The sequence below is a fragment of the Neolamprologus multifasciatus genome, chromosome 4, assembly GCF_963576455.1.
Source record: "Neolamprologus multifasciatus chromosome 4, fNeoMul1.2, whole genome shotgun sequence".
Classification (NCBI taxonomy): domain Eukaryota; kingdom Metazoa; phylum Chordata; class Actinopteri; order Cichliformes; family Cichlidae; genus Neolamprologus; species Neolamprologus multifasciatus.
This window is the reverse complement of record NC_140442.1, coordinates 13,615,194-13,632,146: the sequence shown is the minus strand read 5'-3', so window position 1 is coordinate 13,632,146 and position 16,953 is coordinate 13,615,194. Positions and strand designations below refer to the sequence as shown.

The following is a 16,953-nucleotide window of genomic DNA, read 5'->3' as shown; positions in this document are numbered from 1 at the left end:
GGCACTGTGAGCACTGGCACAAATAAATCACAACCACAGAATTAGTTAAATGTCTACATTTAATAATAAACTATTTTGAAAATACACTCATTTGGAGTACAAAATATAGCATTTTATCAATATCTGTAGTATTGCAAAACATGATTTTGGTACACCGTACAATACAAGCTGCAATGGGATATCACCTCGAGGAAAAAAAAAAACAGTTGTGAAGTGAACCTCTTTGGCATGAAACACGATCATCAGAAACAAGGTTTAGAAAGCCAGAGAAGCATTTTTATTCCATGAGTCAACTAAAACACCAGGAACAGGGATATAAAAAAAAGAAAAAGAGCATTTCATGGTAACGGAAATGGAGATTTTCTTACAAAAGGAAGCTGTTATCGCTTGAAATCTTTCTCTTGTTAAGTCTCACCTCATATTTTAGGTGATTTACTTACTTAGGTCAACAACTACCCGGCAGTAGTGGTTGTAGCATATAGCCGGATCATCAGTGATATGACAAGTTGTATTCAAGTTTGCAGTTTCTCCACCTGGCAGGTTATTTTATTTCTTTTTGGTCCTGGAGCTGGAGCTGCTGCTGCTGTTGAACATACTGATTCCACGAGATCTGACTCCAACAGCATCTGGAGTGACTCCCGGTTGCTGCAGCACTTGGTCCAGAGTTGTCTTCTTTATGGCAGCAGGGGAAATCTTCTCCTGGTCAGCCAAATACTGAAGTTCCCTTTTTTGAAATATAAAAAAGCAGAAACAAAAGAAGACAAATATACAAGTTAGAATGGATAATACATATTAATCACAGCATAATAAATCAGTGTAGTAATAACTTCAACACTAGGTGATATGTAACCAGAGAAGCCACAATTTAAAATGATTTGTACATACATAGCTCCATCTGCTGTCTGAATAATAAACTTTAAAAAAAAATAGTCACCCTTTGAGCAATTGAGTGAATTGCTTTTCTTTTGTGTCTTATGACAGGAACAACAAAAATGTTTCTCTGTTTGTTAAACACCTCTCTCGCCAACCTACCTCGTCCTAACGCAAGAAGCCTCCACAGCATTGATGAGCAGGCTGCGGAAGCCACCACTCTCCATAACATGTAGGGCGTGGATCGTGGCGCCCCCTGGTGAACACACATTGTCCTTGAGCTGCCCAGGGTGTTGCTCCGAGTCTAACAGCATCCGAGCAGCCCCCTTTGAAGAAACACAAAGGAAGCGCCACTGATTGATCGCATAAAATACGCCACGTGATAATGAACATTCAGACTGTGTCAATGTGCACAATGGGACAGGACAAGCTGCAGGTCACACATAATTGAACAGTATTCTTTTAAACTCAACTCATAGGCACTAGGGGTATACAGAAACACAGCAACATCAAACCAAGATCAAAACCTAAAAAAAAAAGTATATACTCCATCTATAACGTACATACCAGCAGTGCTTGGGCTCCAAGGCGTACAGCCAATCTCCTGTTCAGGCCCATTTTCACACCACCATCAGCAAGCGCATCTACAGCTGTGAAAGCCTGCAAGGTCACCATCATCAACGTTACTATGATGGAAAGAGGGCAACAAGCCAGAGGGCACATTTTTCACAAATGCTGCAGCTATGGCAGATTTGCAAAACACACTGATAGGTAAAACTGACTCACATAAGCAGGGCCGCTGCCGCTTAGGCCAGTGACTGCATCAATCAGGTCCTCTTCCACCTCGGTGCAGTAGCCAACACTGGCCATGAGCTGCTCCAGGAGCTTTCCATCCTCCACATCTGCATAGCTTCCTGTAGCATAGACAGTGGCCCCTTCACGGACTACCACTGGAGTATTGGTCATGCAACGTATGACCTTTGGAGAAGTGCGATACTGCTGCAGCTTCTACAAAAAGGAGCAATGCGCTAATTCAGTGACTTCATTTGAAGGGATGATGAATGAAAGTACCAGTTTAAAGTTTCTTATAATGGATGGATACAGCAAGCAAAAACAGATTAGATGTATGTATAGGCGATGTGAGCACTGAAAAATATGAATCAATAGCGTTTATAAGACTTTAAGTTATGCGTCTAAACCCTCTCATAGTATATCTTAAGTGTGTTAAAATCATAATAATCTGGATTATGATTTGCATTACCGTAATGTTTTAAAAGTAGTACTATAATTAAGTGATCTAGTGTTCATACAAGCAGGGTACACACCAACTCCTACAATGCACCATACCATGTCACTACAAATACTAGTAGATAATTACTATATTTACACCAATTGACTTATTCAAACTAGTGTAACAAGCAGCTTGAATAGGAAGGGGGGACTTAAATGTGTTTAGTTTGTAAGTTTCAAACCATAAAACACACAACATGTAAACACTACGGGCTATGACTTGCCTTCTCTATGGAACTGATTCGGACCCCTGCAGCACAGGACACAATAAGGTGACGGTCTTCGATATCTGGTCCAATCTCATCGAGGACAAAAGGAATGATGTGGGGCTTCACAGCCAGGAAGAGAACATCAGTCCTGTTCACTGTCTCCTTGTTGCTGGTAGTGAAATTTACACCCAATTTCTGTACAAATTGACTTCTTTTAGTAGTTCTTCAGACAGGTAAAATACATATTCATAATTACACAGAGTCACTAATATAGCAGACTACGCACCCGTAGTTGCTGCACTGTGGGGAGATCTGTGTCTGGAGAACTGGCTGTGATTTTGTGCGTGGCAATCACGCCTTGAAGAGGGGAAAAAATATCCAGAAATCATTTCGGTGCCTGATTGCAATCTACATACATCAAGAATACAAATGAAATGAAATTAATGCACATATGGTTAAAGGTATGTTTCGAAATTCACCTGCTGCCGTGAAGCCTCTCACCAGAGCGTGGGCCAGCTGGCCCGCTCCTATGAAACCCACGCTCATTCTGCCTGTAGGTACACAAAATTTTAAACATTAAATTGAACGTTTTGGCTTACAAGTGACAGATGAACCAAGAAAGGATGAGCCGTGTGCCATTTTTACAGCTCCGACACGCAGCGCAAACATAATCTTACTTCCGTATTATTCACTGAGGGAGGGCAAGGCGAATCCTGGACACATGATGGCAGAAGCCATAACGCTACCATTCATTACATTTATGAACAAACAGAAGAATCTCTAAGCTGACAGACAGACCAATACCAGCTCTTCATAAATACCTGAAATTACGACTCTGTCAACGTGTCCCAGGTGATTAGCGCTGTAGCTTCTGCAACAACGACCAGAAACGAATTTGATTGACGAGGCTTGCGAGCCAGTGAGCTTTCATCCTTAGCCTATGCGTAACATTTTCAACCAATCGCAGTGGCAGCAGCGTTAACTTTGAGGCGGGGTTTAAATTGCACCAGGCTGTGCTGCTGAGAGGAAAAGCTGGTTAGGAGACGCAGTCGCTTTACTGGCATCTACCGGCGAAAAGCTTGGAAAGACATGTCGAGATGGAGGCGCTCAGACATAACATACATATTCTGAGCAGATAAAGTGCAACATAGTTAACAGACTGATGTAAGTAGTAACTCCGAGTTAGGCGTTTCAGTTTTTTTTACAGTTTTCAGTTATTTACAGCTCATAGTTTTTTGTTGAATTAAAGTGACTTACTGGCAGCCATTAGCAAGTGTTTTCTGTATTAACATGGTGAAATAACAGTAAAACTACCTCATTTTAAGCATATAGTATAACAGGGTACAGCATATTTGAGAACATTAACTTTAATTCGACAATAACGGTATTTCCTGTCTGTATGACTCGAAATTTGTGCCGATACCATAGAGGGGTTTTGTTGTTGTTTTGTTTTTAAATAGCAGAGTTATTTTGCGACATGGTATATTAACATACAATAAAATAATGTTCACTTTTACCTTGTTTGTTTTACAGAGGGGTGGGTGGAGATATATATATATATATATATATATATATATATATATATATATATATATATATATATATATATATATATATATATATATGTATATATATGTGTGTATATATATATATATATATATATATATGTGTGTGTGTGTGTGTGTGTGTGTGTGTATATATACACACACATACATATGGTTATCAGCACTGCCATGTATTTTCTGTATTAACGTGGTTAAACTAGCAGATTTCTAGCAGTACAGTAAATCAGTAAAACAAAAAGCAACATTATAAACAAACTAGCATATGCTGCTTGATCTTTTTTCTTTCTTTCTGTATTTTATGAACAATCAACACATTGGAAAACCTTTATTTTTAAAAAAGAGAAAAAAAGTGTTATGTATTGGCAAATCCCAGTCTATGTTAAATTACCAAGTATAAAGAAAAAACATGAAATTGGTGAAAAATAGAAAAATAGTTTCACTGGTAGCAGCAAATTACCCTAGAACATGAAAAACACTGTGTATTTAAGTCCTACTTTATGCAAAGAAGTGAAAGAAGGCCAAACGAAAACATACACATTTTATTAAACACAGAACAGAGTATAAACATGGGAAAAAGAATGTTAACACTCGTGCTTGTGGTCAACATGTAATGTATCAACAAAATAACAAATCTAATACTGCTGTCAAACATTAGCCTTCAAAAACATTCAGTAAATTTAAAAAAAAACTTATAAACTTCAACATATGTGGGGAATATAATCTAAACTGGAAAAAAATACAGCGAAGTGGCTAGAAAGCCAAAACCATATTCTATGTTCAGTGCAAACTGTTGACCTAACAGATACTAAACATATCTAGGAAATATATTTCCACCCTGTTTAATGTTATATAAATAGTATTAAATAAATTGCCAAGCCTCTGAAAGGTTGAATGACATAACACTGGTCTGACACTTCTTCAGGTCCATCCCAGATAAGATGGATGCCTGTATTAGAGAGATGGATATATTTCCCAGAGTCATCTGTGGACAGAGTTGCTGAGATTTTCTCCATGGTGCATGTTCTCTACGGTAGGAAGAAGTTCAGGACTAGATGAATACTGTAACATAAAAACTAGATAATACTGCTAATTTTAAAAAAAAGTGTTATACACTGGCTACATAACACCGTGAAATGGTGGATTTAAGGCATTGAGTCTTTCACATAGACCTGGGTATGGAGAACAAACTGGATATGTCCTTGAACTTGTTGGTGGGTGTTGGTGGTGGTTTCAGACAGCAGAACTAGAGATAAAGCGAATCCTCTGGGAGTAAACAAGATCTACAAAATACAACACTAAGTTGACGTTAGTAAAGACGGCCACAACCAACTTGCTATCCCACGGACATTCTCCTCGTGGGCAGTCCTCGGGACGAGTAGTGTTGCCATACTTCCTGTCGAAGCTGAAGATGGGCCAGATCAGTGTAGTACTGAGATAGAGGATCACAGCAAAGAAGGTGTAGATGACCACAAACCGATCAAATGGGAACCGCAGGGCAGAGGTCCTACCAGAAACCGTCAGTACGACCACTATCACAGTGACAGAGAAGCACAGGCTGTACACCACCACGCAGTACTGGGTGGCAATGTATTGGTTGTACTCACTGTCATTAGCCAGGGCCCCAAAAATGATGCAGGCCACAAAACCTTGGACCACCTTGAGCAGACCAGACACAGTGGCCATGTATCCAACCACAGCCCCTGGTTTGGCTCGTGTTAAGAACACCTCAGTTGCGTAGGGGAAGCAACAGACTGCAGAGCAGACTGTAACAGCAATGCGGTATATTTGGACTTCCCACTCCTCATCGGGAACCTCTGTCTGAAGGAAGTAAACGGGGTAGACCACAGAGGCAGTGATGTACATGAGTGTTGCCAGCATGGCAAAGGCCACAGTGAAGTTATCCCAGGAAATCGGCATACAAGTGTGGAGCCGTGTAATGTCCAAGGTGAAAACAACCAGTGTGACAGCAAAGCAGAAGCACCACACAAACATACAGAAGATTCCATAATTGGCACTGTAGCCTGCGCTGTGGGACACAAGGGCCATTATGGTGCAGCCAAACAGTAGCTGGAACATTCGGGCTATTCCTAAAGGGGACAGCACAGCTTCTTTGTTGAGGTAATGTCCTCCTTGAGAATCCATGGTGCCTGTTGTCCCTCTAAAGCAGCTGTTGTTGCTGGTGAGATTCTTAATGTCCCGTTGCCCGTGTTGGTGTCCTTGCGGCCTCCTCTGTCTTTTTCGCGCAGACCTCACCCTTTTTTTGGTTTCCTGTTATAGATGGTCCTTAATTACAAATGTCTGTAATTTCTTTCCTGACCTTGCTTTGTAATTACAGCAGTGTGTTTAAGCTCAGGTTACATGTGTACATTGTTATGTAGAAGTTTGTTCAATAGCTTAAAATGAGAAAAGACTTTCAGTCAACTTTGATACTAAGCTATCTTTTTGATAGGTTTCTTTCTTCTTGGTTGCACAAGTTTGTAAAAAGAGTCTAATTTCTGTGCAGAATAATAACAGTTGATTTTTGATGATTTCAAAATGTGTTTCATGTAATAATAATATGATCGAGTCTTACTCAAAAGCTGCAGTGTATGACCTTTGAAATCTTGGTTTTCTCTTGCTTGCCTTGCTTGCTGGCTTCTTCCCTCACTACTTTTCCAGTTTAGCAAAATATCAAAGTGAAGTGATGTCTTCTCCAATCAGCCCTCTTTGAAAATTGATATCCAAAGATCAATCTTCCAGCAAAATCCCTCAGTGCCAAACAAGTGGACAAATTTGTTGTCCTGTCAGTCAACTTCAACTCCTCATGGACTCAGTCCTTATAAATTCTTCTCTTTTCTCTTTTTCTTCCCTAAACTGTCCACCAGAATCACTCAAACTGTCGGCTATGTCTCTTGGTCTTTGTCTCGCTGCTTTCTGTCTTCTCTTGCCTCTCAGACTTGATCTCCCACTCTTTCTTATTCACGCAAGCACACCCTGCTCCTCCTGTCTCTGTCAGTGTGCACTCGGTGGATTGCTAGGGGTGGTTGTTTAAATGAAAGTTTGTGCCGAGCCCTGAGTTACAGGCCTCGCCAGTGCTATAAATAGGGGGTCTATATTCCACAGAGGGGTGGGAGGCTGCATGTGGCAGGCAGTTTGGGAGTCTTATTTCTAGGGAGCACCCAGAGTGGCTGAGTCAGAGCTCCCACAGTCAGAAACTGGCATTTACACACTGTGTAATGACAGGGAGGAGGGCTAAGACTCCCATTAGAGGCATAAATTACACACAGGTTCAGAGGGATGATTATACACACGCGATGGCAGATTTGACCTATGCATATGAAAGGGAGGTAGAAATGAAGTGGCAATTACTTAAAATATTTTAACCTTCTTATATAAGTATCCTCGTTTTTTAAAATTTAAACATTGCAAGGATATTCTTACATAAAATCACTATTAAAACAATTTTAGAAATGTACATGGATGTATATGCATTTCTTTAATTAGAATATTGCAAATAACAAAAGCAAACTTAAATACTCATAACTGCTTACTGCATACATAACTGCAAACTACTTATAAAAATGAGTTATTTTCAGTTTCAAGTCCAAAGCAGCATTTTTTCAGCTCTGGAGGAAGTTACTCAAAATTGCCTTAAACACTGCATTTTAAAAATGAATATGTCATTTGGTGTGGAATTTTAAAGAGGCTTTATCATCTTTGTTTGGGCAGTTTACAGCAGTTGAACTGTTAGGGAATGTGCTGTTATACAGGTAATATAGAGAACAGTACTATCTATCCATTTTATCCATTCTGTTCCCGCCATCATAAGGCAAGAGGGTTACCAATCAATCACAGGGCTAAGAACAGTAATACTTCTTAGCCCAAAACAAAAAAACCCAAACCCATCTCTGGGTTATCAGCACAAATTTCAAATTAAAGTTCCTTACTGGCAGCAATTAATACGGTAAAACTACCAAATTTTTAGCAGTAATGTAAAACAGTAAAACAAAAAGCATCATTATTATGCTTTTTTATCAATAAACTTTCTAAAGTACAGTATTATACTGGTATTTTGCAATAGTGTGTATTAATTCCTGTACAATAATGATAATTTTTACCTATCTACTTTAAAACCTACATGTGTTACTGTGTTTGTGAATATATTATTTGACGTATTATTTAATTGTCAAATTTTTCTTCCATTTAGGATGTGAGTTATACAAAGTTTTCTGTTGGTCTTCATTCTGAAAGATCAAAGCGGTACGCCTTTCTAACTTTAATTTCTAGCTTTAATTACTTCCATTAGGGTGTAAATTTATTTTTCTCAAAATAAGTTTTTTGTCTGTGATGGACGTGCCATGGGAGGACAAGGTGGGGTTATTCTGAGCAAGGTTTTTATGCTTAAATAATTTGGAGAGAACATTTAAATGCTGATAAGCATGTGTAAAGATAGCTGTGGCTCAGGAGCAGAAGTGAATGAGTGGTTTGATGCCCAGGTTGTCCTGCCCATGAACTGCTGAACTGTAAGTAAGGCTCCAGACTACTCCTGATGTTTAGGCCCTTGCGTGGTAGATACCATCACACTGTGAGTGTATGTGTGAACAAAAGCTAAATTGTGATGTGTGCAGTACAGGTAGCATAAACACCCTGCACTAGGCTCAAATACACAGCAAGATAAGAGCCACATGGTGCAGAGTTTATTATGCAAGGTGGCTTAGTTTTGCATCATTTGCACACCTTTTATTGTAGCTTGTAGTACCTTATGGTCTGCAGAACTTATAATGAAATTTTCTTGTTTATCCACCAGATCACTTCACTTACTCTGACATATTTCTCTTATTTTAGGTGATAACCACATTTCTTGAAGGTGATCAGTCACTGACTTTAAGTATAGTTTAGTATAGTAATGCCACATCTTCTACACATTAATAATACCATTTTAGTAGACCTCATAGAAGTAATAATCACAAGACTGCAAAAAATATTTATCTTGTAGTATATTATGTTATGTGTCTTTTCTTCTGGTCTGATACAAAGACATGCAGTCAACACAAAGAGAAAAACAGCAACGTATTTACAATTTACAAAGAATCACTTCTCTGTGAAAATAGCACTTATAAATATGATTTACATAACAAAATAAATATGTAAATTACCAATGTAGCTTGAGTTTTTTTTTCCTGTTAAAAAATATGTTACAGAATAAAATTACAATTAGTAATACTTTTCCTTTTCTGGTGTGATGCGAAATAGAGGCCCTTTAAAAACATCATTTATAAAGACATCATTACATACAACATTGTCATTATATTAAAAAGTGATCTCTATGAGATAATAATAAGAAGGGAGTTACAATAGTGAACACTTGATAGAGCCTATACATATACTCAAAAAATACAATACACAATATTCGTCTCCCTTTAAATGTTCATTGCATTGATTTGAGGATTGCTGATCTACTGAGGTGACCTAACATGAGTTTTTGAACTGTCTTGTCATGATGATGCGGCCTGTGCGTAAGAGGTATAGCTTAGATGTGATGGCACTGTGGTTTTTGTATAACTATGTATAGACATTAAACCAGATCCACTTTAGCACCACAGTTAGCATTGTAAAACGACTAAAGGGGACATTCTGACATCTTAAAATATACCAATTTGGTTTAGACGCTATCAAGGGAGTTACAGCTATAGGAGCATTATGTCTTATTGTATTACTTTCATTAGCGGTAATAACACATGGTTTGTGCCTGTTTAGTTCAAACAGGGTAATTCTAACTGACAGTCTTTTGCTATGAGTTTATTAGAGCATCAGTGTCAGTTGTCTTTCTCTCACTATTGTTTATGCTTTTATTTTTTTAGAGGTAAATATAAAATATCTCCTTTCTGATTCAGCACTTAGCGCACTTATGATATTTTCCTATATCTGCCTTGATGTCAGTTATTTTTGCAATGAGAGTTCCAATTACAGAAAAATTCTAGGGCCCAATTGCACTGATAACAGTCTCATATTGGCTACTTAACAAAAACAGCATCCCTATGTCACTGTGGCAATGACTAAATTTAAACTATATGGAAGGACAAACATAAAAACAAAACATCAGTGAGCATCCTTAAAACTGGATTACATTCATGATATTTTCTTTTACAAAACAAAATATAATTTAAATGGTGAGTCGCAAAGAGTTGTGCCTTGTCATTGTGGTATGTTGCCACAGTACTTGTCACCAGATGGGAGAAAAGGGATTGTGGGACAAGGTCAAAGTCCCTGCACTGACTGAGGTTTGGAGTAAAGTAAACAGGAGGTCAGAGGAAATTCATTATAGGTAGAATGGGTTGTGAAGATGGAGGGGTAGTTGGAGGTATCAGGCTTGGGAGATTGGCCAGAGAGACCAGCCAGCCAACTCTGCTTAGTTTAATGTTGAGATAATGCCTGTGTGTTTGTGTCCCTTTAGCTGCCGCTGCTGAGCATGCCCAGTAGCTTGCTGGGGTCCATTCCCTGCTGCTGGGCCATCTTCTGAACATCAAAGCCCATGTGCTTGAGGAACTGAATGACATTCATCTCCTGCCCTGTGAACTGATCTCGGATGGTGGGGCAGGTGGGGTTGCAGTGTGGCCACGGGCAGCTGTCAATCAGATGCACAGGACAGCCTTTAGGCGGAGCCTTGTTGTTCCTGTTGTCGTGGAGGCTGCGGTCCCAGCAGTGCAGCGCTCTGGGCAAGGAGGTGCCTTTAACCTGCACATCAATCCAATAGCTAGAACACAACACAAGAGGGCGCTGTCAGCACACAGGTAGAAAATCGTACAGCGGGGAAGAGGCCTTTTGAAAATGAATAATACCCACTTTCTGGTGATAACTTCATGCGATAAACATGCTGGAGCAAACATAGCCCTAAAGAAAAAACAACAGAAAAAAACAGTAATCGGTAATAGTCTTTGCAATAATTCTTTGTAAATTTTCCACCTGAAATCCAGATGCATGGCCTTACGGGACATCTTTGAGTGTGTTCCTCAGCTCAGTGCCCAGGTTTTGGATGTAGCGCCACTGGCCCTCCTGCACAGGCTGACCTGTCAGCTGAATGTTGTCTACTGTCAACTGAGCCTCATCAAACAGCCACTGGACCACAAAGACAGGGCCTGCTCAGGGAAAATGAAAAAATCAGCCAGACAATGTGAGTATTCGTAGATCACATCACAATGCACATTTACTTGTATCCACATAGATCATAAACCCACTTTTTATAGACGGGAAGACTCTGTATCCAAAAAAGCAGTTCCACTCTTCTCCTTCATGGGCTTGTTTGCACCGTTCTGGTACCATCCCTCCCCAGTACCTAATAGAAACAGACACAGATAGGATATGATGGGTATAGTAGCAACCTGGTGATCTCAGTTTAACGACTAGACTTAATGCTTTTCTTTTTAATAATGCTTGTAGATAAATGCATGAGGTGACACTGAAATATTCCTTAGTTCAGCTGCTTGAGGCTCAGACTGCTTGGGCTCGTGCATGATGTGCTTTTTCACTCCCAGTGCCTTTATACGTGACTAATGCATGTCATCGTCTCTTTCCTAGAGATTGTGCTTTGTCGCATGTTTTGTTTGTTCCCCCCAGCCAGCCATAGCAGCCAGCCACAGCCAGCAGTGCTTGCTATTATTGTCTTATTGTTGGGACTTCTATCTATAATTTCATAGGAATCTGTATCTTGAGATAAATATTGGTATGAAATAAATAAAACTAAACTGAAAGAAATCCCATACTTGATGCCTCTCTTGATGGTCTCAGTGGGAGCACAGCTGGCGGTGTCCACACAGTCAGTGCAGTGGTACTGCTTATTGTCCAGGAACCAGCCAGAATCAGAAAGGCCTCGCACTTGTATCGCAGTGTGGCCCAGTCCCTCCAGCATCTCTGCCACACTGTCAACATTCAGAAGAATGCCAGTACCTCCCGCACTTCATACAAAAACAATATATATTTTCATCAGTACACATACATCAGTAAGAATGACGTGCAGAAACTTTCAATATAAAACCCTGGGCAATAGGTTTACATGTGAACACACCTGCTTCCTGCTAAGAGGAGGACTTTGGCATTTTCCAGACCTTTTTTCAGCAGGTCCTTCACAACCTCCTGAATAATGAGTGAGCCCATGAAGGCATAACCATCTGTGTACAACAGAGAGACAAACAAACTAAACAACTCTTCTTTCAGGGCAAATACATGTCAAGATTTTGAGACTTTAGTGGTGTCTCTTACTTTGATCTGTTTTGGCTGTAGCACCGCTCCAAACATCACTGGAGCAGTAGGGCACAAACCTACACAACAAACGTAACATTTAAAATGCCACTTGTGATTAAAAATTGGGCATCAATGACCACAAAAGGCAGCTTACACCATGTTGGCGTTCCACCAGTGAGGATTTTCCTCAGGGAGTGGAGACAGGATCCCTGTGCCTGCAGAGACAGACCGACGTGTATCATTAGCCATTCTGGCTCCCTGAGACACATCCTCTTCTTACTCATCATCATTACCACATGGATTACAGTTATTACAGTGCAACAAGAGAGAGAGGCGTCTCTCTTCCTTTAGTGGTGGGCGCCAGGTAGCCCTACACCGCAGCAACATTATGACCGGGTGTCAGTTTCAATAACACTGTAAATGAGCACAGATGCATCCCATCCTTTTAATTGCTGAGGCATTAAAAGCAGGTATGCTTTTCACCTTGTGGTCAGGAGCCACGGGTGGAGCAACAGTGGGGCTGATGGAAAGGCTCACCTGTTTTAGTCTGGGGCCACTTGGAGGAGCTCATTAACCTTCTCATTGTCTCATATCGGCTGTCACAGTTTTCCTTGTTGAAGCAGTACCAGCCACCTGCAGGCAGATATACCAATAAAAAAAAATAGGAACGATCATTTCACATGTGATTTTTTTGGTATAACTGGACGTGAAATGAGAAATGTGTTGAGGTGAATCAGTTTAGGCCAAAATACCCACCTTCTAAAAATATCAACCACCGCCTGCTGCCTCGAGATTCTTTTAGGTAGTACCTACAAGAACCAAAGAATGAAGTGAGCACACGATAATAGGCATGGTTGAGTTTAAACAATATGTGTATATGATTCTAAATTCCTCAAGTTTTGCTTTACGCTGCCTGCATGAACGTCTTGGCCCACAGGTTTGACTTTCTTATGGAGAAAGAAATAGACACTGAAAGATAATGTGGACATTGTTTCTACATCAGTGCTTGCACCCAAGCGTAAAATATACACATCGCATCATCAGTAATACAAACAAGGATGCCCCGAACTTGATGCTAATCTCAAAAAGGTGCCACGGATGAAAGCAATGATGCTGTGTGTACACGCTGCACTTCAAACACTGATACAGTGATCGAAAAGGAGATAAACATCATCCTCTCCCATATCCTGGTTTCACTGTAGATTCCAGTAGATGGTATTTTTCTATAATAAGCAACGTACCATCATCTCTTCACAACACATTGTCATAAAATGTGGATAAAAACAAGGCTGCCATCCAAAGTAATGGCATGATAGGAAATACAACTCTTTTGCTCAGGTGCAGTAGGTGCCAACAAACCTGCATAAGCCCAATTTAACGCCCTTAGAATGCACTTAGACACATGACTCTGGGCTATAGCTACTCTAAGATTGTAGGAAACCTATCTTATATTGGATATATGTGCTGTCTGTTGTCAGTCCAGAAGAGGGCAATGCACCCATGGTTTAGGGTGCAGTCCTAACCAAAACATCCTCATCTTTTATTCAACAAAAACACAGAAACACAAGGAAAATTAAATATTTTGGGTGTGTAAAGTAGCTTTCGCTGCAGAAACAAGAGGCTTCTGAATGTGCTTATGTGATGTTTATGCCTTTCCCCCCATTTCACTGAATATCTGCTTTATTTTACCAGTGACTCAACTCAAAAGATTGCCAAACATATTTCAGTGACTTTAGGTAAACAGACTTGGCTGAAGCTCTGAGCTGCTAACTCAGACACTGAATCACACTTTGGCTGTGCTTAATGTTTTAACTATTATTATTCAGCGATGTAGGCAGCTCACTCTTATTTCCATCAAACATACTGACGCCAGAATTGACAAGCTGAACAAACAAAGGGGAGGTGTTGTGTCAATCCACCTATTTAAACAAGTTTCTAACAGACAAAAAACCCACTCACTTCCTAGTAACTTGCTCTAGTAACTTTTTTCCCTTTTACGTTACATACTTATGAATATCCGTGTAGCTATAACAATTGATGGATTAGCATCCCAGCTGATAACAGCCACAGTGAATGAAAGGCCTTGTGCCTGTAACTGTTCCTTGCGTGCGCTCGTCCCCACGCTTTACACAGCCAGGAGCCGCCGTGTAATGCACAGCTCTCTCTGCTCAGTCACATGTAGCAACAAATCAGAACGACAACCAAAGTATTCACGACTACACAACATGCTTCACAGCAGTGAATAATGAGTACGCGTGTAGTTGTGTATAACGTTTCAGCATTCTCTTGTGATGCAGCATAATGCGCGGACAGACATGAGACATTAAACCTTCTACAGCTATACACCGATCTGTGCCGCTGACCTTTAACCTACAATTTGTCTTCTTGTAACTACATTGAAAACAGAGTCTGTATGCCTTTTCTATTTTAGAGAAGGAGGGACTATATTTGGCGTTTACTGTTTTAGCAGCATTTATTTATACGATTTATTCCTCTTTAGTAGAGTTGGGGTTTTTTTCCACAATGATTTTTTTTGCTTCACAATATTATTAAAAATATAAACAACTGAAAAAATCTAATCTTACCTTCTATAAAAATGTAGTTAAAAATCGACTATATTTTTATGGATATTTTACAGCATCCACCCTGAAAGTCGAACAGGTCAACCATCCGAGTAGACGAATCAGAGAAAGACGGACAGAGATGGGCGGGGGTCTAAAAAGTTAAATCGAAACTCTGCAGCGCAAAACCTGCATTCTAATTTGAAGCAAAGGAAATGAAGCATAGGCCATGCGGCTCTCCGCAAATTTCACGCTTCACTGACGCAAAGCAGCTGTCTATCTTTTACTCTGACTGAGGCATCAGGACATTGTTTAAGTCATTTATTCTCTTTTTATTTGTATATATTCTTTTAATATGTTTAAAAAAACATTTATATGGTTCTTGATCGAAAATGAAAATAAAATACGCGATTCAGCACTCCAAATTCTGAGAAAATCAACGGAGATGCACTTTCTCCTCAGGCCAGATACATGTGGGTTACTTTAATGACCAGCAGGACGGATGAGTCCCGCTGAAGCACTCTTAAGGCAAAATAACAGCTCCTACTAGCCCAGCTGGCCTCTTTTTGACTTGACAGTAACCTCATACACGTTTATGGTCAGTCGTTACGTACCCCGCAGGACTGCCGTCGTTGCAGGTGACTGATGTGTTCTCCAAAAAGTTCAGCCTCATGTCGTAGTCAAGCTTTTGCGCCGAACAGGGGTAAAGGGACTGCGCAAGGTTCTTTACTTGTGTCATGAAGTTATCCATGTTCTCCTCCACCGCGGTGAAATCCAGAGAGAAGCTCTCGGTGGTATCACCCCGGTCTGCCCGGTATGTGGGAGGAGGCGGTGAGCGCCGCGGTTGTGGGTTGCGGCCACCCCGAAACCTCCGTGCGCAAAGAGCTCCGGACTGCATCAGTACCAGCAGCAGCACTGATGAAACCACTCTGATCAGTGTCATCTTTTTGACGTCCTTTCTCCAAATTCTCATTTAAAACAAAAACAAACAAAAAAAATACTTGTCAGCTTCCAAAAGAGACAAATTAAATGTCAGGTAAAATCAAAAGTCCTCTGAGACCACTTGTAGCCACCCGCTGAAATAACTGGAAATACTTTCAGGCTTAATTTTGGGTTTTTTTCACGAGTGCGCCTACAACTCTTTCCTCATCTGTCTTTTACAACTCAAGCCCTTCTGGACCAAGCACACAAGCTTGAACGACAACACTGGTGCCATGCGCTTGTTTTTTATTCAAACTTTCCCCCCTTGTGTGACCGTCCAGCCAATCACAGGAGCGGGGCAGGACTCAGGGCATGATCAAGCCTGGCAGACTACCCCCCCCCCCCCTTTTTTTTTTTTTTTAATTTATAGAGGGAAAAAAATGTCCATGCGTTGGTTCTTTTGATCCGCAATGTTTTATTTGATGTGGTGGCTTTTATTGGCCTTGAAATGCCCATTTCCCATTCCACCACAAATTTATGAAGTGAGAATATGCATCTTGTTACACACTTGCTTGAAAAAAACAAAACATAAACTGGCAGAGTCGCATCAATATTTAGCCAGGTTATTTTTAAGAGTTTACCTATTATAATTGTTTTAAAAATTATTTTTCAACGCTTTTAAATGTAACTTAAAAGTAAAAGTTGATCATTTTTCACAGATAATTTTTCGCTACTCCACGTGGGAAAGAAAACTGCAGACCTCTTAAAAATTAAAAAAATAAAAATAAAAATAAGTTCCAGTTCTGACAAGTTGAGTTGCTCACGTTTTGCTTTAGGTTTAGAAAAAGGGACTTAGACACCCCCCCCCCTCCACCCGCCCCCCCAACCCCTCCTTTTTTATCCAGATGGGGCCTCCAAAAGATCAAAGCAACCATCACTCTTTCTCCCCCTCTTTTCACCTCCTCCCTCCCACTTCAGTCTCTTCCAAACTTTCCTGCTCTACTGTATATTTTAAGTCGAGCAGAGCATCCTGATGGGAAGCCAGCTTTTTAACACAGGAATGCCTCGTTACAGTTGAGGTAGGCTTCCCTTGAACAACCTCTCATTTTAAGGACACATTTAAGTTAAAGTGTAGCCCACAGGGCAAAAGGGATCATTCATCAAAGTGAAACTTCATGATGGTGTTTTGGTGACGTTTGTCGTTTTGACTTGAGCTCATTGGACAGGACAGTGCAGGGATTTCTAAAGTCAACCGAATATTTTTAACAACACTTACGCACACTTTTATATTTATTTTCACAGATAGTATTTTTGTGACGC

The 16,953-nt window shown here is 40.2% G+C and overlaps 3 protein-coding genes across 4 annotated transcripts; all 3 read right to left on the bottom strand.

Annotated features, from left to right (window-relative positions):
* Positions 1 to 41: 41 nt before the first annotated feature.
* On the bottom strand, positions 42 to 3,318 carry pycr1a (pyrroline-5-carboxylate reductase 1a). 2 transcript variants are annotated; one of them, XM_085156674.1, is made up of 8 exons: positions 3,191 to 3,318; positions 2,849 to 2,920; positions 2,656 to 2,726; positions 2,385 to 2,564; positions 1,657 to 1,878; positions 1,438 to 1,530; positions 1,033 to 1,196; positions 42 to 724 (listed from the first exon to the last, which is right to left on the bottom strand). In XM_085156674.1, exons 2-8 carry the CDS (start codon positions 2,913 to 2,915, stop codon positions 547 to 549), a joined length of 975 nt encoding a protein of 324 aa, XP_085012800.1. In that variant the 5' UTR covers positions 2,916 to 2,920; positions 3,191 to 3,318; the 3' UTR covers positions 42 to 546. The 2 variants fall into 2 exon arrangements, with proteins under 2 accessions (XP_085012800.1, XP_085012801.1); XM_085156675.1 differs by lacking the exon at positions 3,191 to 3,318 and adding an exon at positions 3,047 to 3,184.
* Positions 3,319 to 4,232: 914 nt separating this feature from the next.
* On the bottom strand, positions 4,233 to 7,372 carry myadml2 (myeloid associated differentiation marker like 2). Its single transcript, XM_085156677.1, has one exon. The coding sequence runs from the start codon at positions 6,074 to 6,076 to the stop codon at positions 5,165 to 5,167; it is 912 nt and encodes a 303-aa protein (XP_085012803.1). The 5' UTR covers positions 6,077 to 7,372; the 3' UTR covers positions 4,233 to 5,164.
* Positions 7,373 to 8,138: 766 nt separating this feature from the next.
* notum1a (notum, palmitoleoyl-protein carboxylesterase a) lies at positions 8,139 to 16,028 on the bottom strand. The gene is made up of 11 exons (XM_085158347.1): positions 15,327 to 16,028; positions 12,908 to 12,960; positions 12,689 to 12,784; positions 12,306 to 12,366; positions 12,170 to 12,228; positions 11,976 to 12,078; positions 11,674 to 11,865; positions 11,149 to 11,246; positions 10,902 to 11,049; positions 10,757 to 10,804; positions 8,139 to 10,667 (listed from the first exon to the last, which is right to left on the bottom strand). Exons 1-11 carry the CDS (start codon positions 15,683 to 15,685, stop codon positions 10,364 to 10,366), a joined length of 1,521 nt encoding a protein of 506 aa, XP_085014473.1. The 5' UTR covers positions 15,686 to 16,028; the 3' UTR covers positions 8,139 to 10,363.
* Positions 16,029 to 16,953: the final 925 nt, after the last annotated feature.